Source organism: Equus asinus, chromosome 20 (genome assembly GCF_041296235.1).
Source record: "Equus asinus isolate D_3611 breed Donkey chromosome 20, EquAss-T2T_v2, whole genome shotgun sequence".
In the NCBI taxonomy this organism is placed as follows: domain Eukaryota; kingdom Metazoa; phylum Chordata; class Mammalia; order Perissodactyla; family Equidae; genus Equus; species Equus asinus.
The window spans coordinates 13349253-13373697 of NC_091809.1; the positions used below are offsets into that span (position 1 = coordinate 13349253).

Consider the following 24445-nt stretch of genomic DNA (forward strand, 5'->3'; position numbering starts at 1 on the left):
CCCCAGTGCCGCGCTGACCCATGTAGGGCAGGCCCAGCTCCTCCGAGAAGCCTGCGCACGAGCGACCAGGACGCGACAGCCGCCCGCCCTCGGCCCGGATGTGAGTCACCGGGCAGGCCTCCTGGTTCCGGCCCGGAGGCTCTGGGAGGGCTTTGACAGGGGCTGGTCTCTGATTAATGAGCACAGCTGTTGGAGCCCGGCCGTGACCTTTCTTGTCCACGTGACCCTGAAGACCAGAGGCAGACGTGGCCTGTCCTCCCGCTCAGGGCTCGGCTCCCTCTGGCCGTGAGGCTGTTGGCAGCGTGGCAAAGTCTGGGCTGTGGGAGAGCGGCCTCCCAGGGCCTCTGGCGAGTCTTCAGAAAGAGCTTGGTGGTATTTTTTGGTCCTTCACTTGAGCAGGCGGGTGGCTGTCCCCCTGGCTCGTTTGGTCCAGACCGCCCCGTGTCTTCTTCCCTGGCCTTTGAGCTCCTCCAGAGCCTGCCTCCTGCCCCTGCGTCCTCCCCTCGCGTCCTTCGTCCCTGCAAAGGGTCAGTGGAGTGAGGGACCAGACAGCGCCCTGACCCATCTCCCCCAGGCTCAGGTGACTGGCCGCACCTCCCTGGGGACAATCTGTCTGCCCCTGACCATCCATCCTCACCAGCCCTGGGCCAGTCCAGCTGTGGAGCCTCATGGGGGCTTGCTCAGCTTCCTGCACCCACTTCTGTACCTTTTAAACTGGGGCAGGGGGGTGAGTGTTGTTGGCTGGTCACTTGTCCAGAGCTGGTGGGCTCCCTGTGGCCGGGAGGGCTGTGCCAAGAGGCAGAAGTTGATAGCGGGATTCGGGGCAGCTGTGGCTTATGCTTGAATTACCTGGGTCTCAAAAGAGGGGAAAAAATATACAGCAGAGACCACACCCAGGCAGCCATCTGGGCACCTCCTAATGGATGGAGGTGTCGTGTCAGGGGGCTGGGGGCTCTCCTCGCCTTCTCCTGCACTGAGCGCCCGCATGGCCTCCCTCTGGTCCCCATGCAAAGTCCAGCCGTGGGGTCAGCACCCCCAGTTGTGTGCTAGACAGTTGGGGGCAGTGGGAGGTGGAGCCACAGACCTCAGGCTCGTGGGCCGCAGGGTCCCCACGCGGGCAGGTCAGGACGCCAGCAGAGAGCGTGGCTGGTGGGTGCATCCAGGACAGCCGCGGTGCGCTTGAGGGAGGCCTCACCGGAAGTGTCCGTGTTTCTCCCAGCCGCTCTGGGACCTGTAGGTGGTTGGTCCCTGAGGCTGAAGTGACGGCTCTGACCCCTGGAGCAGCAGCACAGCTGGCACCTGTCAGCAGGGGCCGGGGGCCTGGGGCTGGGAACCTGCGGGCGCTCCAGGAGGCCCCGGTGCTGCGCAGTGTCTGCTCCTCTGCCCCGTCCCCTCCCGGGGTTCCCACAGGACTCCAAGGACAGCCTGGAGTCAGGATCCGCGCCAACCCCTGCCTCGCCCCTACGAGGGAAAAAGGGAAATAAAAACAAGAATGGAGCCTGTGTGTTCTGCCATCCTTGTAACATTTCCATACAGACTTGCTTGTTGGATTTTGATGAGACCTGGACACTAAAGGGGGCCCCTGTGCACCCTGGCGGGCCGCCTCCGGCTGGGTCGGGCCTGAGGAGTTGGCCCGCGGCTTCCCATCCCTGCCCGCACCCCAGGCTTCACGGCTGCTCTTGCCGTCTGGAAACTTCAGCCAGGATCTCGAGGAGCCCCGTCACACACGAGACTCCGGGAAGAGCCGTGGGGCCTTTCTAGCTGGTGGCCTCCAGCAGCCCCACTCGCCACCCCTGAAGGGGCCCATGGTGCCAGGGGACATGACATCGTAGGACTCCTCACAGAGGGCTTGGGTTTGGCTGCCTCCCCACGGGCTGGGCATCTTCGGATCAAGGCCAGTGTCCACTCCTTCCCGGTGTCCTCATCCAGCAGCAACTTGGCAAGAGGTGGTCCGCGTGGGGCCTCACTGGCGAGGACGCCTCTCTCTTGGCCCGGGAATAAGCAACGTCGTCTCCTAAACTTGAGTTCAATGCAGACGTTGCTGGACGGCCCGGGGAGCGGCTCCAGCCTGGGCTGGCCGGCGGGAGACTGGGTTCAAGTCCCAGGGTTGGACTGTCGGGTGGTGGGGCCGTGGGGAGAGCTTCCAGCACGGCCTGGGCCAGGAGGGTCACCCAGCTCACCGTGGCTCCAGGCACAGTGCCACAGGCCAGTGCCATGCTCCCATGTTCACACCCCACCAAGCTCCTGTGGGCGCTCCGTGCAGCCCCCTGCAGCCCATGAAGCTGGGGTCAGCTCTGTCTCAAAGGTCGTGGGCCCCTGGTTAAGGCAGGCAGTGTGGGCCATCTCCCCGGCCAGAGGCCAGCTCACGGATGGACAAAGAGCCCAACTGGGGCTGGTGCTGACAGGCCTGTGTCTTGCTGAAACCGTGCAGACTTGAAACTTGGAGAATATAAGCAGTTGGGCAAATGCAGCCTCTCGAAGAGGCAGCCCCGAGGACACCAGAGCTGCAAGGGCCGCCTCCCCAGGACACCGTCTGTGCACCCGGTCCCAGCCCCTCAGACTTCGCACTTAGGAGCCATTGCATGCCCTTTTCTGCTTGAGTCACTCTGAGTGGCCATTTGTCACCTGCAACCCTGTGCTGGTCCTGAGTGGAGGTCCAGACCCAAGGTTCTTGCCTGGGGGGAATCTAGCGGTCCTCACATCCCTGTAGCCACAGGAGACGGGGCAGGGGAGGGAGAGAGGCAGGACTTGCCCACGACGTGCTCACCACCCCGAAGTCCCCCGGGGCCTGTGCAGTCCCTCCCACCACCCTCCCCGCACATCCGTTCATCTGCTTCTGTCACTATCGATGCTGTGAACTTTCTAAAATTTTATATAAATGAAACCACCCAGGACGGCCTCTTCATTGATTCATCGGCTCTAGGCTGGTTCCTGGTTTCATCTTTCTGGGGGAAACACCTAGAAGTGGATTCTAGCTTTTCTAAGAGGTGCGACGTGACATCTCCTTGCGGGTTGACTTTGCTTTTCCCTAAGGATGTTGAGCCTCTTTTCCTGTGCCTGTTTGCCATCCACATGCCTTTGGCGAAGTCTTGGCATCTCTTACCCATTTCTTTTTTTTTAAGTTTGGCTCCTGAGCTAATAACTGTTGCCAATCTTCTTCTTTTTTCTTTATTCTTCTCCCCAAAGCCCCCCCGGTATATAGTTGTATATTTTTAGCTGTGGGTCCCTCTAGTTGTAGCATGTGGGACGCCACCTCAGCATAGCCTGACGAGCGGTGCCATGTCCGTGCCCAGGATCCAAACCGGAGAAACCCTGGGCCGCTGAAGCGGAGCGCGCCAACTTAACCACTCGGCCACGGGGCCGGCCCCTCTTACCCATTTCGATATACTAGCGGTCAGTACTTGGAAAAGGAAGTATTTACGTGTTTAGAAGACACCATTTATAATAGCATCAGACACCCAGCAATAAGTTGGACGTAGGATGTACAACGGCTCTACACGGGAACTCAAAATATTGTGGAGGGAAATGAGAGATGACCTGAGTGAACAGAGGGATGTAACATGTCCACGGAGGTGGAAGGTTCATAGGTCCTGTTCCCACCCAAGTGGATCTACAGATTTAGCACAATGCCAATTAAAATCCCTGCGGACTTTTTTTTTTTTTTTTTGGTAGGAACCGACTAGGTGATTCTAAAATTTGTATTAAAATGCAAAGAACCTAGGAGAGCCAAGGCAATCTTGAAGAAGAACATGAATTTGGAGTACGTACACTGTTAGACATCAAGAATTTTGTAAAGCTACAGTAATTAAGAAAGTTTGGTTCTGGCACAAGGATGGATGGGTTTACCGATGGAGGAAAACAAAGAGGCGCCCAGAAACAGGCCCCACGTGAAAGACCCCCTGATCTGCACCAGAGGCATCAGCACAGATTGGTGGGGAAGGACGACCTCTTCAGCAAATGGACCTGTCAATGGAGAATATCGATCTCTGATCCCTACCTCACGCCATCCACAAAAATTAATTTAAATGGGTCACAAATCCAAATGTGAAAAGCAAAACCCTAAAGCTTTTAGAAACATGAAGAGGACGGTCCTCAAGACCCTGGAAGTTGTCAATGTTTTCTTCCTTTAAGTGAGGAACAAGGAGCAGTCAACGTTGAAAGAAGATGGCCAGACCGGACTTGTAAACATTAAGAACCTGCTTTCACCCAAATATTAAGAGAGAAAATGCAAGCCAGAGGGTGGAGAAGATTTTTGAAATATTCACCAGCAAAGGACTCGCCGCCTTGACGCTTAGAAAAACGCCAGACACGCCAAAAAGAAAAAGACCTTTTTTAATGGGCAAAAGATGCTTCACCAAAGAACCAGACCACACTGCCAACAGCCATATAAAGTGGTATTCAACATCAGCTGTCGTTAGAGAAATGAAAATTAAAACCACAGTGGAGGGGCCGGCCCGGTAGCGCGGCAGTTAAGTTCACGTGTTCCACTTTGGTGGCCTGGGGTTCGCCAGTTCGGATCCAGGGCGTGGACCTATGCACTGCATGTCAAGCCATGCCGTGGCAGGCATCCCACATATAAAATAGAGGAAGATGGGCACGGATGTTAACTCAGGGCCAATCTTCCTCAGCAAAAAAGAGGAGAATTGGTGGAGGATGTTAGCTCAGGGCCAATCTTCCTCAAAAACAAAAACAAAAAAAACCCCAAAAAACCCCACAATGGAATACTCCTACACATCCACCAGGATGTCTAAAACTAGACAAGACTATGTGCTAAGGGAATAATTATACACTACTGGCAGGAATGTAAATCGGTGCCACCATTTTGCAAAACTCTGGCCACATCTACCAAAGATACTGTTCTGTTTATACAATGGAAGTCTACACAGCAGTAATGGAACTCATCTCCGCTGGGCTGTCAACACAGATGAATCTCACAGACGACATTAGGCAAAAGAAGCTGGACCAAAAAGAGTAGGTACCATAGGCTTACATTTCTACGAAGTTCAAGATCAGGCGAAAAGACTCATTTATAGGTTCGCCCAAAAGTTAAACATAGAATTACCATAAGACCTAGCAATTCCACTTCTGAATATATACCCAAAAGAATTGAGAGCATTTTTCCCGTCAAATAGCAAGAGATCTCAAGATGGGCTGGTGGTGCCAACGCCCCAGCTCTGGGTGGCATTTGTCCTCATGGTTGCATTCCGGTATTGCAGCCGCATTCCAGGGAGGAGGAGGATGGAAGGACACAGGCAACATGCACGTGCCAGATTTGTCTCTCCTTTTTTTTAAAAAAAGAAAAATCAGGAAAACCATCGCTTTCCCAGAAGCACCACCCATGAGGCATCTGCTGACTCAGCGTTGGCCGGAACTAGGCAATGTCAGCTCCTCAGTGGTGGGGTCTGTGCATGAGAATGATTCAGTGACAGGGATGTCCCCAGTGGCCACTGTGGGGCAGTTTCAGCAAGACATGAGGAGGGAAGTCTGTTTGCCATGGGAAGCACAGTTAGCTCGAGCTGAAGAAGGGGAGAGAAGGAGGGCTGAGTAGTCTTGGCCACCATCTTTCTGGGCCTCAGTTTCCTCCACTGTCCGATGCAGTTACAGAAGCTCTCTGTCCCGCTTCCCCAGGCCTCAGCAAGAAAAGGAAGAGGAAAGGGTTTTGGAAATACCCCAGGGCCTTTGCACTGGCTCTTCCTTTGGACATGCATATTCAGAGCTCACTCTCCCACCGAGCCCATTGGCAGCCCCTAGGAGGGATCCAATCAAGACTTGCAGAATCAGTGAATAGAGGAGGCAGACAGCAGTACTGGGTGTGTCCAGCGGGTGGCAAAACCTTCCCACATGTAGCCATTCAAGGCTCACGCTAAGAGAAGGTCCCCGGATGGAAGCCATTCTAAGATGGATGACAGGTGTCTTGCTCTCCTACACCAGTCCAGAAAAAATACAATATAGGCCGTGTGTTGTTTTAAATCTTCCAGTAGCCATGTAAAAGGAAACAGGTGAAGTTAATGTTAATAATATATTTTATTTAACCCAATGTATCCAAAATATTATTTCAATATGTCATTGATAGAAAAAGCTATTCATGAGATATTTTATAGTCTTTTTTTTCGAACAAAGTCTTGAGAATCTGGTATCCATTTTATAACACTCACAGCGTATCTCAGCGTGGAATAGCTACCTTTCAAGACGCAATAGCGCCCACTGTATGGGACAGCGCGTTACTGGACCAGAAGATGGCAAAGGAAACCTCGGGCGTGAAGGCTGTCTGTGCTGATGCTGGGCCGCGCTAGGACACACAGAAATCTGCTAGTCGCTCCCGGTGAGGCCTCTCTGTGCCCACTTCCCCTGTTATAACGTGGATCTGATGATAACACCTGTGTCTCCAGCCCAAAGTGTTGGAGAGGTCCCCTGTAATATGACCCATTTTTAGTGGGCTCCCCCCGCGTGACCTCACCAAGTCGCCGAGATGGACGACAGACCGGATGAACTTGTCGCATGGATGGTGTCGATGAACGCTTGAAACAAATGACCCTGGGACCACGACTTCTCTCCGTTTTTTGTTAAGCGATAAAGAATTTCCTCCTTATGAAGGTAGTTTGAGCTGGGCATCCTGTTCCTTGTTGCAAACTGCAATCAAACAAACGATCTTGAATGTTTTATCCATCACCTAAAGGAATTGCCCCAGAATGATGCATCCAGAGAGGGTTAGAAAAAATCAGGGTCTCCGATTTGATAAAAGCTACGCAGAAACGCCATTTATCCGCTGAATGAAAGACAGATGACGAAAAGACAGTTGATATGGTCATTACCAAAACAGTACATTTCTTTTTTTTTTTTAAGATTTTACTTTTTTCCTTTTTCTCCCCAAAGCCCCTCCCCGCCCCCGTACATAGTTGTATATTCTTCGTTGTGAATCCTTCTAGCTGTGGCATGTGGGACGCTGCCTCAGCGTGGCTCGATGAGCAGTGCCATGTCCGCGCCCAGGATTCGAACCAACGAAACACTGGCTGCCTGCAGCGGAGCGCGCGAACTTAACCACTCGGCCACAGAGCCGACCCCCAAAACAGCACATTTCTGAGGCATAGGACACCACATGGCCTTCAGTGAAGCTGTGCACACCAAATGTGATTTAAAAGTTCGAAATATTCAATTAACTTTGAATCACTGCGTAATTTCACATTTATCCACATTTGGAATCGCAGGTTTGCTCTCCATCAATGAGTAAAGGAGACAAGGACTAAAGACAATTACTTAAGTAGAAAGATGAGACATTAGATTAATTTAATTAGACCTTGTGGTGAGTTTAAATAGTGTAGAGTTGTTCTCCGATAAAGGCTCTGTTCTCTTATGGATATGCAGGATGAATCTGCTGTGGGCTGAATGTTTTGTGTCCCCCCCAATTTGTATGTTGAAATTCTAATGCCCAATGTGATGGCATTACAAAGATAATTATATTTAATTATCATATTATACATTATAGTATAGTAAGAATATGTTATTTATACCATATCAATATATTAATTGTAGTAGTTTTATTTTAATGGAATATTAATGTCAACATATTAATAATAAATATTATTAAAACAATTTTACTAAGTATATAATGGGTTATATATTTATATAATTTGTTAACAAATAGCAATAATAATTATTTTAATGGCAAATATTTCTCTCTCAGACACCGTACTGAATAGATTTCCCTCCTTGGACAGGCCGCGCATGCGCCAGAACTGCCTCGGGAGCGCGTGCGGGCTCTTGGGTCGGAGGATGTGCGCAGCCCCCGGACACATTAAAGCCCTGCAGAGACACCGCCCGCCAGGAGAGGGCGCTGTGGCTCAACTCGCATCCCCCTCCCCTCCCTCTCCCCCTTGAATCAGGAACTCAGTCCGGCTCCCGGCGCCTTCTGGGACTTGTAGTTCGCGGCCTCGGGGTGCGCAGGCGCAATGCCGAGCCGTCCTGGGCGCGCGTCCGGGGCGGCGGCGGCGGCGTGAGTTAATGCGGGGCCCGGGCGGGGGGCGTCTGCTCCGGCCGCGGTGGGGCCGAGCCGGAGGTGGGGGGGGTCCCCAAAACGGGGTGCACGGAGCACCTCTGCAGCGGCGGACCCCGGCAGGACCCGGTGGCGCCCCAGCGCTGCGCCCTGAGTGCCACCTGCCTCCACACCTGGGGCCGGAGCGCTGGGGACCCCCTGGTCCGGGCCGCGGCGCCACCCCGAGCCTGGCCCCGGCGGGGACGTTAGGTGGACAGGGGGCGGGGGCGGGGGCCCGGGCGGGGGTCGGGGTGGGGGGTGGCCTTGGGCGTTCCCCTGCGGGTTTGCGCCACCTGTCACTCTGGATGCAACAGGAGAGTCAGAGAGGCCGAGCAGCTTGCCACGGCCGCCCAGCACCCAGAATGACAAAGTGTGACCTTTACCCTGTGGGAAAGCCCTTGGATGAGAGACCCGCGGGAGCAAACCTGTTCTGTGCGGAATAGAGCTCCCAGGCATCTGAAAGGAGAATGGGGCAAAGCCGTTTGCTGGTAAAGGCAGAGGGGCTGGAACGCCTGGACTTCTGAATGGAGACCCACTCGGGCTCCTTCTTGGGCTGGCCAGGGGGTCTCACCTGGGCGATTCTGCTTCCCTCCCCCAGGCGACACTGGGCGGTGTCGGGGACATCTGTGGCTGTCACAATGGGGGTGCTCCTGGTATCAGTGGGTGGGCCCAGGGATGCTGCTCATCCCCCTACAACCCCCAGGACGGCCCCCAGAGACAACCCGGCCCAGTGTCCAGAGTGCGATGGGGAGACCCTGGCTTACACTTTAGCAATGTGATTCTAGCCAGGAGCTATACGGGTCCCCTGCATTCATGCCCAGGCACACCTGCCAAGGAATGAGGGAGCAGCTGGCCGTTCTCCCAATGTCCCAGCACCAAGCCCACTGGCCTCCCCCCTTCCCTGGAGTTGATTCCATTTTCCCTGCGAGGAAGTCCCCATCGGGCCTTTCTTGTGAAAAAAGGGTGAATTTTGGTGGTTTGAGCATTGAGAGGGAGGATCCTGAGGCAGGTGCCGCAGGCCTGGGTGGGTGAGGGGGCCTAAAGGGGTGGCTGACATCCACCGCTGAGGGAGGAGGATGGGTGGGAGAGCATGGCTCTGGAAGAGCCAGGAAGGCCCTAGACTGGGTCTCGGACCCATGGCCATGAACTGCAATTTAAAGTCCTAAGAGCAGAGAGGGAACCCCAGGCAGTGTGGGGGCAGGGTTGTCAACCCCCCGGGCACTTGCAGAGAATCCCTTTGGCACCCAGGCTACGGGGTGGGCAAGGAGCGTGGCCTCTCTGTGCCTTCAGTGTTCGTACAAGTGTCCTGGGGCCGCCGTAACGGGCTACCACAGACTAGGGGTTTAAAACAACAGAATTTTATTCTCTCCCAGTTCTGGAGGCCCGAAATCCGAGATCAAGGTGTGTCAGGGCCGAGTTCCCCAGCGAAGGCTTCAGGGAGGACACTTCCTGCCTCTCCCAGCTTCTGGTGGTGACTGTCAACCCGTGGTGCCCCTTGACTTGTAGCTGCATCACCACCATCTCTGCCTCCATTGTCGTGTGGCCTTCTCCCTGTGTGTCTGTGTCCCTTTTTTTAAAGGACACCAGTCATATTGCATTAGGGTCCACTCTACTCCGGTATGACCTCATCTTAACTAATTCCATCTGCAAAGACTCTATTTCCAAATAACGTCCTATTCACAGGGTCTGGAGGTTAGGACTTGAACATATCTTTTTGGGGGACATCGTATAAATGGAATCCTACAATATGTGGCCTTTTGTGTCCGCCTTCCTGCACTTAGCATGACATCTTCAAGGTCCATCCACGTCGTAGCGTGTGTCAGCGCTTCGTTCCTTTTCATGGCTGAGTCATATTCCACTGTGCGGATGGACACATTGTTGGACGCTGATGGGCACTGGGGTTGTTTGCACCTTTTGGCGATTGTGATAATGCTGCCGTGAATGTTTGTGAACAGGTTTTGTGTGGACGTGTATTCTCATTTCTTCCGAGTGGACACCTTGGAGTGGCGTTGCCGGGTCAGATGGAAACGATGATTAACCTTTTGAGAGACCTCTCGATTGTTCTCCACAGTGGCTGCACCGTTTTCCATTCCCGCCGGCCGTGCACGGGGCTCTGGTTTCTCCGCGTCCTTGTCAGCACTTGTTATTGTCTGTCTTTTTGGTTTTAGCCATCCTGGCTGGGGTAAGCTGCTGTCCCACTGTGGGTTTGATTTGCATTTCCTAACGACTCCTGAAGTCTAGCATCCTTTCATGTGCTTATCGGCCATTTGGAGGAATGTCTCTTCTTTAAGTGAACTTTTTGTTTAGAAATCATTTTAGATCACAGAAGAATTGCCGAGGTGGCCCGGAGCCTTCCTGTGTCCCTTTCCCCAGCTCCCTCTGGCACTGTTCTCTCTCTGTCTCTTTTTTTTTTTTCCCCATTATCACCCCCAAGGAGCCTTTGTAGACGCGTTTTTCTTAATTACCCTTTTCCATGAAATTCTTTACTGGGGGCGGGGCTACGTTTTTTTTTAACTTTTAATTTTTAATTAAGTGTAGACTCATGAGATGTTGCAAAAACAGGATAGAGTCTCATGGATGCATCGCCAGCTTCCCCCGTGGTGGCGTCTCACACAGCCAGAGCACGCCGATATGGACGCCATCTCCCCCATGACGTTTTAACACCAAGGATGTGTTAATTCACCGGGGCTGCCATAAAGCCCCACAGGTGGACAGCTTAAACCACAGACGTTGGTTCTCTCCTGGCGCTGGAGGCTGGAGTCTGGGGTCCAGGTGTCGGCAGAGCTGGTTCCCCCTGAGGCCTCTCTCCCTGCCGCGTGGGCGGCCGCTGTCTCCCTGTGTCCTCACGTGGTCGTCCCTCTGTGTGTGTCTGTGTCCTCGTCTCTTCCTCTTAAAGGACCCGAGCCAGATCAGATTAGGGCCCACCCTAAGGACCTCATTTTACCTCTTCAAAAGCCCTGTCTCCAAATATAGTCACGTTCTGAGGTCCTGGGGCTTAGGGACACACTTTAGGCCGTAACAAGAGACATACTGTATATCTGCTTATGCACTGTATGGATCGCTGTGCTTTATGTATAAAAAGAACGCTTTTTTTCCTCTTCCCCACCCTCTAAGAATGGATTTGCACCCCCTTAGGGGTGACACTGCCCCGGTGGAACGCATCCGCTGATGTTAACATCTTATCGTGGAACGTTTATTAAAACTGAGGCATTAGCCAGAATGTGCTTCCCAGCGGCTGGGGGAGGGGAGCGGGGCGTTCTTCATCGACAGGTGTAAAGTTTCGGTTTAGCAGGATGCACGACTCCAGGGAGGTAGGACAACGTTGCGCCTACAGTCAATACGACACTGCATTGTACGCTTACATTTGTTCCAAGGATGGAGCTCGTGTCAGGTGTTGTCACCACAATACAATTTTTTTTAAAAAACCCACTAAGACATTAACATTGCTTCTGCGCTATTAGCTAGACGCAAACTTTATTCAGATTTCCCCCGATTTTCCGCTCATGTCCTTTTTCTGGCCCCGGACCCCATCCGGGATCCCATGTGACGTGTAGTCCTTGTCTGCCCCCGTCTGTGACGCTTCCTCAGACTTTCCTTGTGGTCCATGGCCTTGACACTCGAGAGCGCCGGGCTGGGCTTCGGTAGAACGGCCTGCCTGCAGGTGGGGTGTGTCTGACGTCGTGTCGTGATTTTGGGGGAAGACACCCCAGGGACGAGGCGTCCTCCTCGTGTCATGTCCAGGGTCCCTGATGCCCACCCCTCATCCCCGGTGATCCGAACCTCGATCACCTGGTGAAGGTGGGGTCTGTGGAGCTTCCCCACCCGGAGGTCACTCTTTCTCCCTTTTTGTGCTCTGTTTGTTGGAAGCGGGTCAGTCGGCCCACGCTGAAGGGGAGGGACGTTTGCGCCGCCTCCCGGAAGGAGAAATACTGACGACTGTACAGACATATCTGAAAACCGTGATGGTAATTAATAAATATCGTGGGAGCGTTCCTTGGGGCTGTGCAAATGTCCTGCTTCTCCTTTGAGCCTCACCCACCTGGCCTGATTCCCGCTGCAGACAGGCCGGCCATCCGACCTGGCCTGGGTGGGGGTGAGGGGTCTGATCAAATGTCCAGGGCTATCATATACCAGGGAGGGCGGGGGGTTCTGGCTAACGTGACTTAGCAGGGTTCTTGCTAAGACTGAGTGATGCACAGAGGCCCTGGGAAGCCCGGAGGTTGAGGCCCAGCTGAGACGAGGGCTCCGAGGGCCCGACTGAAGTTGGTCCAGGAGAAAGGCCTGTCACTGTGCAGAGGCGTCAGAATGGACACAGCCCCGATCCCCCGGAAGGGCAGGGGGCCCCGTGGGTGTGTGGGGAGCTCAGAATCCCGCCCCCAGGCCTAAGGGGCACGTGTTCCTGCTTCTCACGGTGAGGACGAACAGGTGGGACCTCACACACCGAGCCTCGCACACAGAAGGCACTCAATAAACGCCCGCTGCCCTGCCGTCATTTCAAGCTGACGCGTTCCGGTAACAGCCACTGATGGGCTCGCTACCCTGGGTCAACTCTCCTTTCTTTGCTTCCACGGTGACACCCAAATCTAGGGGACATGGAGCCAGGATTGTGGGTGGGGACAGACCCGTCTCCATCCTTCCTGCTGCCGTGCCGGCGGGGTTTGGCAGAGGAGTCCAGCAGAAAAGAGAGGAGTCCAGGAGAGGCGGAGTCTGGGGGCCCGCTGTGGGGAGGGAGGGGTGACCCTGAGACGGGCGAGGGGGTGGGCCACCTGCCGGCATCAGGACAGAGCCTTCCAGAGTTTGCTTCTGGGAGGTCAGACTGGGTTGAATGGTATCCCCCAAATTCGCATCCGCCCAGAACCTCGAAACTTGACCTTATTTGGAAATGGGGTCTTTGCGGAGATAACTGGTTTAAATTAGGATGAGGTCACCGTGGCGTAGGGTGCGCCCTAATCCAGGGACTGGTGTCCTTATAAGAAGAAGAGGGACAGAGAGAGAAGACGGCCACGTGATGATGAGGCAGTGACGGGTGATGACATGACCATAAGCCCAGGGATGCCTGGAGCCCCTGGAAGCTGAAAGAGGCAGGAAGGACCCTCCTTCCTGGAGCCTCCAGAGGGTGCGCGGCCCTGCAACACTTTGGCCTCAGACATCTGGCCTCCAGAACAGAGAGGACAAGTTTCTGTTGTTTTAAGGCCCTTGTGTGTGGTCCTTTGTTTCGTGGCCCCAGGACCCTAGCACGGGTGCTTCACGATAGAACTCGTGCACTTTGTAAACTCAGCTGAATTGGTTGCTTCCAAGACCGTCAGTGTCTTCATCCATGAATTGGAGCCATTAAGACTCCTGGCCTCTGTCCTGGCGGCCGTTGACCACGATCTGTGTGTGAGAGTCACCTCGGGCAGTTGGAGGGGTCGCCAGGCCAGATTCCGGGCTTGGGGACCGACCTGGGTCTGTTCTTCACTCGGCCTTTCTTCCCCCACAGCTCTGCCTGCCCAGAAACCTGCTTCTTCCCCTCCGAGAGGAGAGGATGGCTGAGCACCTGCCCCCCTGGCCCCAGGTGAGTGGGGACTTCCTCCTCCCCCAGGAGGCGTCCATGTGTCCAGAGGGAAGGCAGCCCCCTTGCTATGCCGGGGCCTAGGGGGACCTCCCTGTGAGCGTCTGCGTCCAGGTCCTCACGCTTCTCGTAAGTGTAGCAAAGACGCCCACTGCATCCAGCAGGCATCTCTCCAGACAGGGGAGCTGTGCCTCCTTCCTAGGGCTGGGGGCATCCGCGCAGCCTGAGACCCCACACTTTCGCCTATAGAGCCAGAGGGGCCACCCCGGAAGGTGCCATCCTCTTTACTTAAATTTTTTTTAAATTGTGGTGAAATACACGTAACATAAAATGTACCATCGTAACCGTTTTTCAGGGCCCAGCTCAGCGGCATGAAGCACATTCACACGGTTGTGCCACCATCCCCTCCATCCGTCTTCAGAACTTTCCATCTCCCCAAACTGCAGCTCTGTCCCCATGAAACACTGACTCCCACCCCTCCCCCAGCCCCTGGCCCCCCATCCACTTTCTGTGTCTGTGGATGTGGCTCCTCTGGGGACCTCCTGTGAGTGGACCACACAGTGTGTGTCCTTCTGTGTCTGGCTCATGTCCCTGAGCATCACGTCCTCCAGGTCCATCCACGTTGTAGCAGGCATCAGGATCTCCTTCCTTTTTAAGGCTGGAGACGACTGTGTTTAATAGTGAAACTGCTTTCCTCGGTAAGGTGTGTGTATCAGGAGAAAGCTGAGTGAAGCAGAGGCAGCCATCAGATACTTGGGACATCAGATGCGTCAGAAGTGGGTGACGGGGTCCCACCCCCCTACCTCGAGGCTTTGGGTGGCAGCCGCAAGTTTCGGAAGGCAGTTGGTCTCTGCGTCAGAAATATAGAGCTGATCGACTGTTCGGTTCCAGATGGTCCAGCCCTTTTCTGTGGACATTTCAGCCAGCATCCATGATGTTGTCATGGTTAGGGCCCCTAGATCTGCAGTGGTCCCCAAGTCAAAGCCCTGGTCATTGCACCTGGACCAGCTTCCAGGTGAGCCTGGGGGACAGTCAGGTCTCAGCCCGGCGCCCGTGCAGGCAGAGAGGATCTGTGAGTGCACGATTCCAGAGGGAGCCCGCAGCTTGTCTTCCCGGCAGCAAAGCAGAGACGCCTCAAGGCCAGACCGCTGGGCCCTTGTCTGTCTCAGCGTCCACATAGAGACGGACCGCAGAAAAAATCACGAGCTGTGGAGACTTGTTTCTTTGTTTGTTTTTTGAGGAAGATTAGCCCTGAGCTAACTGCTGCCAATCCTCCTCTTTTTTTTTGCTGAGGAAGACTGGCCCTGAGCTAACATCCGTGCCCATCTTCCTCTACTTTACACATGGGACGCCTACCACAGCATGGCGTTTGCCAAGCGATGCCATGTCCGCACCCGGGATCCGAACCCGCGAACCCCGAGCCGCTGAAGCGGAACATGCGCACTTAACCACTGCACCACCAGGCTGGCCCCTGTTTGGTTTTTAATATTTAAAGAGTCTACATTTTAACCTGCCCAGCAGAACAGCAAAAAGCAAAGAAGCTGTGTCCCACTAGGACTTTTTTCCCCCAGCTTTCCTTGATTGAGATGATCTCTCTATTGTGAAATTATAATAATATATTTGCATAATAATAATTTTAATATAATTATATATTATAATAATGTGAATATATTATTATATTTAATAAATAGAAAAACAATAATATTTCATGCTAACTTTTTACTATACATCCATATGTAATTGTCACAAAATACAAAGCCGTCATTTTTGTGCCTTTTTCTTTTAACTGCGAAGTTACTCAAACCCTTGCAGCGAGCTTAGCAATCATAGGGTTAACCTGAAACCTCTGGGAGGAACCAGCTGGAATGCGGGGGCAGAGGAGGAGGAGCCGCAGCTGCAGCTGGCTGGAGAAAGGCTGTTTTTTTCTGCTTCGTCTAAAATTTGGGAACTAATTTAACCTGTTCTCCCGCTGGAAGGAATGAGCGACAGAAACGTTGAATATTTTTGGTCCACCTCAAAGCTCACCTTTGGGAATGTTCCAGCCCTTTCTCCTCCTGAGGGGAGGGGAAAGAGACCAAAGGCATCACCAGAAATGAGCTTTTATTTAAAAAAAAAAACCCTCACTTCAGCCAGGCTGGCCCAAACCAGCGGGAGGGGTGGGGGGGAGTTGGGGGGGGCGGACCTGGCAGGCCCGTTCCCCTGGAGTGGATCTGTCATTTTCAGATTCCGTGGGTAACTTTCAGCCCTCGTGACAGACAGCAGCCTGGCCTCTGGTTCAGAACGAGGATGCTGCAGGAGCCGGCCAGGCAGCAAACATCCACACGCCCCCTCCGCCTGCCTGATCCCAAAGGATGCTCTCACCACATTTCAGCGAGTCGGGGGTGGAGTGGCAGATCCCGCCTGTTACTCCATCTATGCCTTCTGACATGCCCCTCCGAGTCATGGCGGCCGAGAACCAGTCCCCACTGAGCTCAAGTCGGGGGTGATGACCCCCCTGGTCACATGGATGCTGGCTGCGGCTTCTCGGTTCTCTGACCGGATCAGTGGCGGGTGCCGTGGCCGACGTGAACTCATTAGCCCTCGCTCCAACCCTGTGAGGTTGAGATCTCCTCTCCATTAAACGTGAGGCCAGACCCCAGAAGGGTCAGTAAGAGACCTGCCATCCATCTCATGACCGTGCAATGGCAGAGCCGCGGGTCTATCAATTTTCAGTGTCAGCTGGGGGAGGTTCCCAAGTGCGAGTGTCATACTCACAGATCCAAAAGTTAGAATCAGCAGTTCAAGAAGAAATGGGCGAAATCCCGTCAGACCTGTGTGCGGGCGTCCTTGCTGTGTTTACGGCGGGCCCAGGGTCTGGACATCCTCTGACAGTAAGCCGATGACAGGTACCCCCCCAGGTGCTAGTGGCATCTGACTTCTGAACGTGCTCCCTGCTCTGTCTGAAGTCCCCGGTGCCACCACCCTCAGCCCCCCTCCTGCGAGCGTGGGTGGGGTGGCCCTTCTTGAGCAGAACCCATGTGGCCTTTTAGGAGCTGGTGACCTTCCAGGATGTGGCCGTAGACTTCTCGCAGGAAGAGTGGGAGCTGCTGGCCCCGGCTCAGAGGACACTCTACAGAGAGGTCATGCTGGAGACCTGCAGGAACCTGGCCTCCCTGGGTAAGGCCGGTGCCGTCCTTCCTGTGCTGCTCAGTTCACGCTTCATAGCATGCGCTGGGTGTCAAGAGTGATGGTAGGAAGTGGGGGTTTGTGGGTGAACAAGACAGCATGGTCCCTGCCCCCGTGGGGCTCACGGTCTGCTGCTTTCTCCAACACAGTGAATAACCTGATTTCTTCGGTCTGTGATAGCTGGAGCTCCTGGTGAAATGCTGATCTTAGCTAGGGCGTAGATGGCATCGCTGATTCCTGGTGGGGACAGAGTCTGGGCATTTGGACTCTCTCTGCCCAGGAGAAGAGCTGTAATTAAAAAACATTTTTTTATCATGATAAAGTATATATAACATAAAATTTGCCTTTTTTAACCATTTGTAAGTGTGCAATTTGGTGGCATTAATTACATTCACAGTGTTGTACAACCAGCAGCATCATTTCAAAACCTTTTCATCACCTCAAACTGAAACTCTGTCCCCATGAAACACTGACTCCCACCCCTCCCCCAGCCCCTGGCCCCCCGTCCACTTTCTGTCTCTGTGGATGTGGCTCCTCTGGGGACCTCCTGTGAGTGGACCACACAGTGTGTGTCCTTCTGTGTCTGGTTCATGTCACTGAGCATCACGTCCTCAGGTCCATCCACGCTGGAGCAGGTGGCAGGATCTCCTTCCTCTTTAAGGCTGCCTAATATTCCAGTGTGTGGATGGACCGAATTGTGTTCATCCATTCCCCTGTTGATGGACACTCGGGTTGCTTCCACCTTTTGGCAATTGTGAATCATGCTGCTGTGAACACAGGTGTGCAAACATCTTTTTGGGACCCTGTTTGCAATTCTTTGGGGTCTATACCTGGAAGTGGGATTGCTGGATCGTATGGTCATTCTATGTTTAACTTTTCAGGAACTTCCAACTGTTTTCCACAGCAGCTGCTCCATTTTACATTCCCAGCAGCCGTGCACAAGGGTTCCAGTTTCTCCACATCCTCTCCAATGCTTATTTTCTTTTTGCTTTTTAAAAAAATTCTAGCCACCCTAATAGGTGTGAAGTGGCATCTCACTGGGGCTTTGATTTGCCTTTCCCTAATGAGTAATGATGTCGAGCATCATTGGCCGTTTGTATGTCTTCTTTGGGGAAAATGTAAGATCCACAATTTTTTAATTAGGAAAATAAAATCTTTAGCTTGGTCAGTGTGCTACCACTCCAGTGTACTTTTTCTCTCTCAGAAGCCTTGAAGAACCTGATTCCTGAATCAGGTGCTGAGGATGGTATCTCTTCCCCAGTACAAACCTCTCGAGTCACCCCTCTCTCTCCGTGGACTGCATATTCACTCTTTCAACCAGTGGTATCTTTCCACTTGGAACAAGGAGAAGCCATGTGGATGGGAGAAAAAGGGATTCCCCAAGCTTCTTGTCCAGGTGAGAAGTAGGCAGATATGAGCCATTGGGATGGGAGCAGCGTCATGGGGACTGTTGGTCAGAGATTTCTCCACAGAGGCACCAATTGTATAAGGAGAAAACCGAGGTCCTTGGTGGCACTTTCCCAGATGCCTTCAGTTCATCCTCCAGCAACTTCTCCTTTTACGTACTTGCTTCTACTCCCTCTCTTTGGGTGCAGAGAAAAGAACATCCCATTTCCTTCTTCTTCTTCTTTTTTTTTTTGGTGAGGAAGATTGGCATTGAGCTAACATCTGTTGCCAATCTTCCTCTTTTTGATTGAGGAAGATTGTTGCGGAGCTGATATCTGTGCTAGTCTTCCTCTATTTTGTATGTGGGACACTGCCACAGCTTGATGAGTGGTGCATAGGTCCGTGCCTGGGATCTGAACCCTTGAATCCTGGGCCGACAAGTGGAGTGCGTGAACTTAATCACTACGCCACTGGGCCGGCCCCCATCTCTCTGCCATTCTTATTCCCCTATTTGTAGAGTGGTTCCTTCTACATTTATGTTTTTTCCCATTTCCCATCGTCGTCAAACTTCTTCGGCTGCATCCTCTCCTCGGCACACCAGCATACTGATCCATCTCTCTTTTCCTATCCTTATTCCATGCTGAAAGCTGATATTTGCAAATGAATCCACATGTGCCTTGTATACATTGGAAATACTTTTGTCCCACCATTCTTAAGTTAGAAGTTTCATTCCTTTTATTCCCCCCTCAATTTATTTCAGGTTGGGAGAACAGACCGGAAAACCATGAGTCAATTTACAAGAAGGTGGTTTGGCGGGAAGAACCGCCTGGTGGTATGAACATCATAAAGCTCCCCAGAGAAGGCTGGGGATGTGGTCGACTTGAGGAGAATCAGGAAGACCCCCAGAGGCTTTTGAGGCGAATGGCGTACATCCACGTGAAGGCATTTGCTCAGGAGAGAGCTACTGCGCAGTACGAATTTGGGGAAAACTATAATCGGAGCTCAGACCCTGTTTTATCCCAGGGAGGTTCTGTAGGAAAACATTTCCAAAACTGTGACCTAGATATTGAGAATCTGGTAGCTGATCCATTCTTAAACCATCCTCAGAGGGGATATACAGACCGGAGATCCTGTGAAAGTAACGAATGTGGAAAAGACCTCGGCCAAAATGGTCCCATCGTTCAACACAAAAGAACTCAAAGAGGGGAGAAAACGTCGGCATACGAGGAAAGTGGGAAATCATTTAATCGCGGCATGGCTCTTACGATACACAACAAAATTAACACAGTGGAGAAGCCCTTTGAATGTCGCCAGTGTGGGAAAGTGTTCAACCGGAGGCATTCTCTGAGTGAGCACCAGAGAATTCATACGGGCGAGAGACCGTACGAGTGTCAGGAGTGTGGGAGGGCCTTCACACACAGCTCCACCCTCACCCGACATCTGAGGACTCACACGGGAGAGAAGCCGTACACGTGCAGTGAGTGTGGGAAAGCTTTCAACAGGATCTCATCTCTTACCCAACATCAGAGGATCCACACGGGGGAGAAGCCCTATAAATGCGAAGACTGCGGGAAATCCTTCTGCCAGAGTTCTTACCTGATCTTACACAGGAGGACGCACACGGGCGAGAAGCCCTACGAGTGTCACGAGTGTGGAAAGGCCTTCAGCGACCGGTCGTCTCTTAACCAGCACGAGCGAACTCACACGGGCGAGAACCCCTATGACTGTCGTCAGTGTGGGAGAGCCTTCAGCCAGAGGTCCTCCCTGGTTAGGCACGAGAGGACGCACACTGGAGAGAAGCCGTATAGCTGTAACGAATGCGGAAAAGCGTTCAGCCAGAGCTCGTCCCTTGTCACCCATCAGAAAACTCACACTAGTCAGAAGACCTACAAAATGATTGATTGTGGGAAAGCTTTCTATCAGAGCAGCCACCTTATTGGATTTTAGAGCTTGCTCGCTCCCCCGGAAAGCATCTTTTAGCGCTCTACCACATAAATATGATTAGACTTCATTCTGGTGTACTTCTGGAAAAGCAGTAGGTTTATGCCACGCTCTCGAAGGAAAGCACTGAGGCCCGGATCTGAGAAGGGCCTTTTAATGGGGGAAATTGCCATTGAGCTGTACCCGATGAGCGCCATCCTCTAGGAAAAGATCGGGAAATGCGAACACAAACGTGGAATGGGGTTTTGCTGAGAATTATCACATGAATTTAGTGGTTGAAACAAAAGGCATTCTGTTTGCACTTTTTGTTTCAAAAATCAATATTTTCGTTTCAATGTCCTGTTTCAATATTTTACTTAATCCGTCCGTCCCTGTTGGTCGCTTAGCTAGATTCTGACTCGTCTCGCGCACTACGGTGGAAACGCAGGGCGTACGCGAAGATGGAAAGTGCCTTGGCTGCGCGGTGAAAAAGAAAGAGTGCAAACTGGAATGTGCAGTTCTATCAAGTGAAGTCAAAATATCCACGTAAATGGACAAAGGCCAGACAGAGGTGTGGAGACGTGAACAGAGTTTATTCGTCAGGGTTATCTGGTTATTTGTGGTTTTCTGCATTTTTCTGTTTTGTTTGGTTATGCTATAATCACTCTGACTGTGACTAAAAAACAACCTCAAGGGATCTCGAGTTTCATCAACCAGTCAGGGAGGCTTATGTGTACCAAGATGGTGGGTAGAACTTGGGACAGGCAGCGGTGGAGCGACCTTTGGTGGCCTGGGAAAAGTCCCAAGTGTGAGATGTACTTGCCAGAGTAGGGAGCAAGAGCCCTGATATGCATCGGCATCATCACCATCAATATTTTTTGGGTGCATACCATATTCCAGGTCCCACGCCAGCACTTGTCTTGGGGTAACTATTTTGTGACAGCATTTCATTGTGAATTATACCGTGTATCATTTTGAAGTGATCTTTTTGTCTACTTTCCACCTCTGGATTTTTTTTTTTTTTTGAGGAAGATTAGCCCTGAGCTAACATCTGCTGCCAATCCTCTTTTTTGCTGAGGAAGACTGGCCCTGAGCTCACATCCGTGCCCATCTTCCTCTACTTTATATGTGGGACGCCTACCACAGCATGGCTTGCCAAGAGGTGCCGTGTCTGCACCCGGGATCCAAACCGGCGAATCCCGGGCCGCCGAAGCAGAATGTGCAAACTTAACCGCTGCGCCACCGGGCCGGCCCCCACCTCTGCTTTTTAAACAAAAGTAATCTGTTTGTTTCTGGTATAAATTTTCACCTCCTTTGAATTTCAACTTTTTAAATCTCCTGTGTCTCATCTTTACCATATAGTTGGATTTTATTTTAGGATTCTTTTTTTTTTTTTAAATGAATACATTTATGCCAATTATTGCTGTGATAAATGATGTTGCCTTTAGTTCTGCTAATGTATTTTATGTCATTTTTGAAACCTTATCTTTTATTTGTATTGGAGGAGTATATTTCTGGTAATTTTAGAAGGTGTATTTCCTGTTTTAATTTCTTTGGCATTTTATTTTGTTACAGTAAACATTATAATTAAACATATATTGTGATTTATCAACATTAAGCCATTTTTGAGGGATGGAGAAGTCAAAAGCAGAGTATGTATACCATAATGGCATTTCTATAAAATTTGAAAACTGGGACAATAATGTTATATACAGTTTATGGATCTGTATGTCTGGCATGGCAATAATAAACACAAGCTTGTGATTATGGTTTCCCCCTGGGAGGAGATGGAGGGGAATGGGATCCTGGAGGTGACACACAAGACATTTCAACTCTATCTATAATATTTTCTTTCTTTCAAGAAATCTGGGGGCTGGCCCGGTGGCTCAGCGGTTAAGTGCGCACGTTCCGCTTCTCCTCAGCCCGGGGTTCACCACTTCGGATCCCGGGTGCGGACATGGCACCACTTGGCACGCCATGCTGTGGCGGGCATCCCACATATAAAGTAGAGGAAGATGGGCACGGATGTGAGCTCAGGGCCAGTCTTCCTCAGCAAAAAGAGGAGGATTGGCAGCAGATGTTAGCTTAGGGCTAATCTTCCTCAAAAAAAAAAGAAAAAATCTGATAGATATAGTAAACCGATAGAATTTAGGAAAGCTTAGTGGTAGATATATGAGTATTCAAGATGTTATTTCCTGCCTGTTCTGTATGATTGAAATGTTTCATAGTAGTTTTAAGTGTCCCCCCTCTCCCTATGTTGTGGTTATTATTAATATATGCCTTCATGAGGAATGCAGAAATCTAACGTTCTGCTATTTTCCAAATGTTTTGGGATAAAATTTCTGGTCAGAACATCCTCAGTCCCGAAGAGCTAGAGAGGCGCGTGCCGCATAGCGATGTTTCAGTCCACAGTGGACCGCATGCATGATGGTGGTCCCGTAAGACTAGTATCCTAGAAACTAGGTGTGTAGCAGGCTATTTCCTGTAAATACACTCTATGATCTTTGCATAATGACAAAATCAGCTAACAATGCATTTCTCAGAACGCATCCCCGTTAAGTGACACGACTGTATTTCAAACAGAAAGACGCAAAGATGTTCTCTGAAAAACTGTCTGTATGATAGTAGGAGCAGAGCCATGCTGAAGGAGCACGTGGAAAGCTCAGAATTATCTCATGCGAGATGGGATGGGAACAGGAATTATTTGTGCCCCTCACCAAGCAATGGTATCTTCGCTCCAGACCCACTGTGTGAGTTCCCCGGGACTGCGGTAACACATTGCCACAGATTTACTGACTTGAAACCACCAATTTATTCTTGTAACACTTCTGGAGGTTGGGAGTCCTAAACCCAGGGCGGGCAGGGCTGGTCCCCCCGGAGGCCCCAGGGGAGGAGCGCATCCCGCCTCCTCCAGCTTCCAGAGGCGCCGCGTCCTGGGCTCGGGGCCCCTTCCTCCGTCCGCACGGCCAGCAGCGCAGCGTCTCCATCTCGGCCTCTGACCCTCCCGCCTCCCTCTGCTCAGGACCCTGGGCTGACCCTGGGCCCCGGGAATCCAGGGTCACCCCCATCCCAGGGGCCTCGACTTAGCCCATCTGCAGAGTCCCTTTGCCTTGTAAGGTGACATAGTCACAGGTTCCGCTGATGAGGATGTACACGCCTTTATGGGGGCTGTCACTCCGCTGCCCACCCCTACCCTTTCATCCTTTGCTGGAAATGCCGTAAACCACCTTTCTGCTTTGCCAGCGGCTTCCCGTTGGGCCCTGCTCACAAGTCTTTGCAGGGAGGGTGGGAGGCTGGAGGAGGAAGACGGGAGAAGAATTTGCTCCTTCCTTTCCCTGTCACTCGTTGCGTGTTTGAGACTGTCTTTGTTACCTCTAGACATGAATGACATCCCAGCATCGTCTAAATATCTTGAGTCACACTTCTTTTCCCTCAGATTGTCCTACTTGTTGCTTTTCTCCCCTGTGGCGATGAGTATCTTTTGAAGAATTCAGAGACCGGCCTCATTTTTCACCCTAGTGCATGAAATGACTTGTTCTTCAGGAGCGTTGCCCACGGGGTCTCTGTCTGAACACATTACGGCAAGCAGACAGCTGTGCTGGGGGTACCTGCCAGCACCAGTCTTAAGGCAGAGTTCCAAATTCCATGCTGATTTTTTAAAACTTGGCATTCATTATTCATATTCAACAAAAAAAATGCATATAAGCGTATTTTATTTTTAGTGGTTTATAAATCCAATGAGTAATTTATTTTTAACCCAAATCTGCTTTTTTATGTGTTAATCCTCTAAACACTAATTTTTATGAAAGCCTAGAATCTTTCGGCAAGCCGTAAAAAGTAAATTTTTAAAATTCTGTTTGTAAATAAAATGACAAGTGATATGAGTTTGGACGTCCCCTTAATCTCTTGGGAGAGAATGTTTTCTAAAAGGAGCAGGCATATTAAATGCATTAGGTTTTTCACCCCCGTCGATTAAGTGTATTAAGAGTTTTCCAGTCCATCCCACATTTATATAAGCTTGTTGTTGTTTTATATCAGTTCAAACAGGAATTCAATTGCCTTAGGATATAATACTCTTTTTAAAAAATAAAACTTTTTAAAAAATATTGTGGCAAAATCCTGAGAAACGTTACCATCTTAAGCATTTTTAAGTATGCATTTTCAGTAGAATCAGGTACGTTCATACCGTTGTGGGATACAGGGGCTTTTCATTTTCAGAATTCTCTGGGGAGACACTAAAAGCCTGATCTGACGTGAATTTCCTCGCCGTGTAAAGTGTACCCCTGAGGATTTTAGTACACACGTGTCTGTCCAGTGGTTGTTCTGCGCGCAGGCTGGGGCCGCGGGGTCGCATTCCCAGAGCTAAAGGACCCAGGGCGGTGGTCTGCTGACCT

At 51.6% G+C, this 24445-nt stretch overlaps 1 protein-coding gene across 1 annotated transcript; it reads left to right on the forward strand.

Annotated features, from left to right (window-relative positions):
- The first annotated feature begins 7722 nt into the window (after positions 1 to 7722).
- ZNF554 (zinc finger protein 554) lies at positions 7723 to 24258 on the forward strand. Its single transcript, XM_070491464.1, has 6 exons — positions 7723 to 7762; positions 7881 to 7990; positions 13509 to 13583; positions 16610 to 16736; positions 17950 to 18141; positions 18892 to 24258. The coding sequence occupies exons 1-6, from the start codon at positions 7723 to 7725 to the stop codon at positions 20076 to 20078; spliced, it is 1731 nt and encodes a 576-aa protein (XP_070347565.1). The 3' UTR covers positions 20079 to 24258.
- The last annotated feature ends 187 nt before the right edge of the window (positions 24259 to 24445 follow it).

What these genes read in the sequence shown, in the direction of transcription:
- ZNF554 (XM_070491464.1), top strand. Translation starts at nt 7,723, where the DNA reads ATGCGCCAGAACTGCCTCGGGAGCGCGTGCGGGCTCTTGG. An exon ending in GAGCGCGTGCGGGCTCTTGG is followed by an intron (nt 7,763 to 7,880) that starts GTCGGAGGATGT and finishes CCCTTGAATCAG; the next exon opens with GAACTCAGTCCGGCTCCCGG. An exon ending in TCCCCAAGCTTCTTGTCCAG is followed by an intron (nt 18,142 to 18,891) that starts GTGAGAAGTAGG and finishes AATTTATTTCAG; the next exon opens with GTTGGGAGAACAGACCGGAA.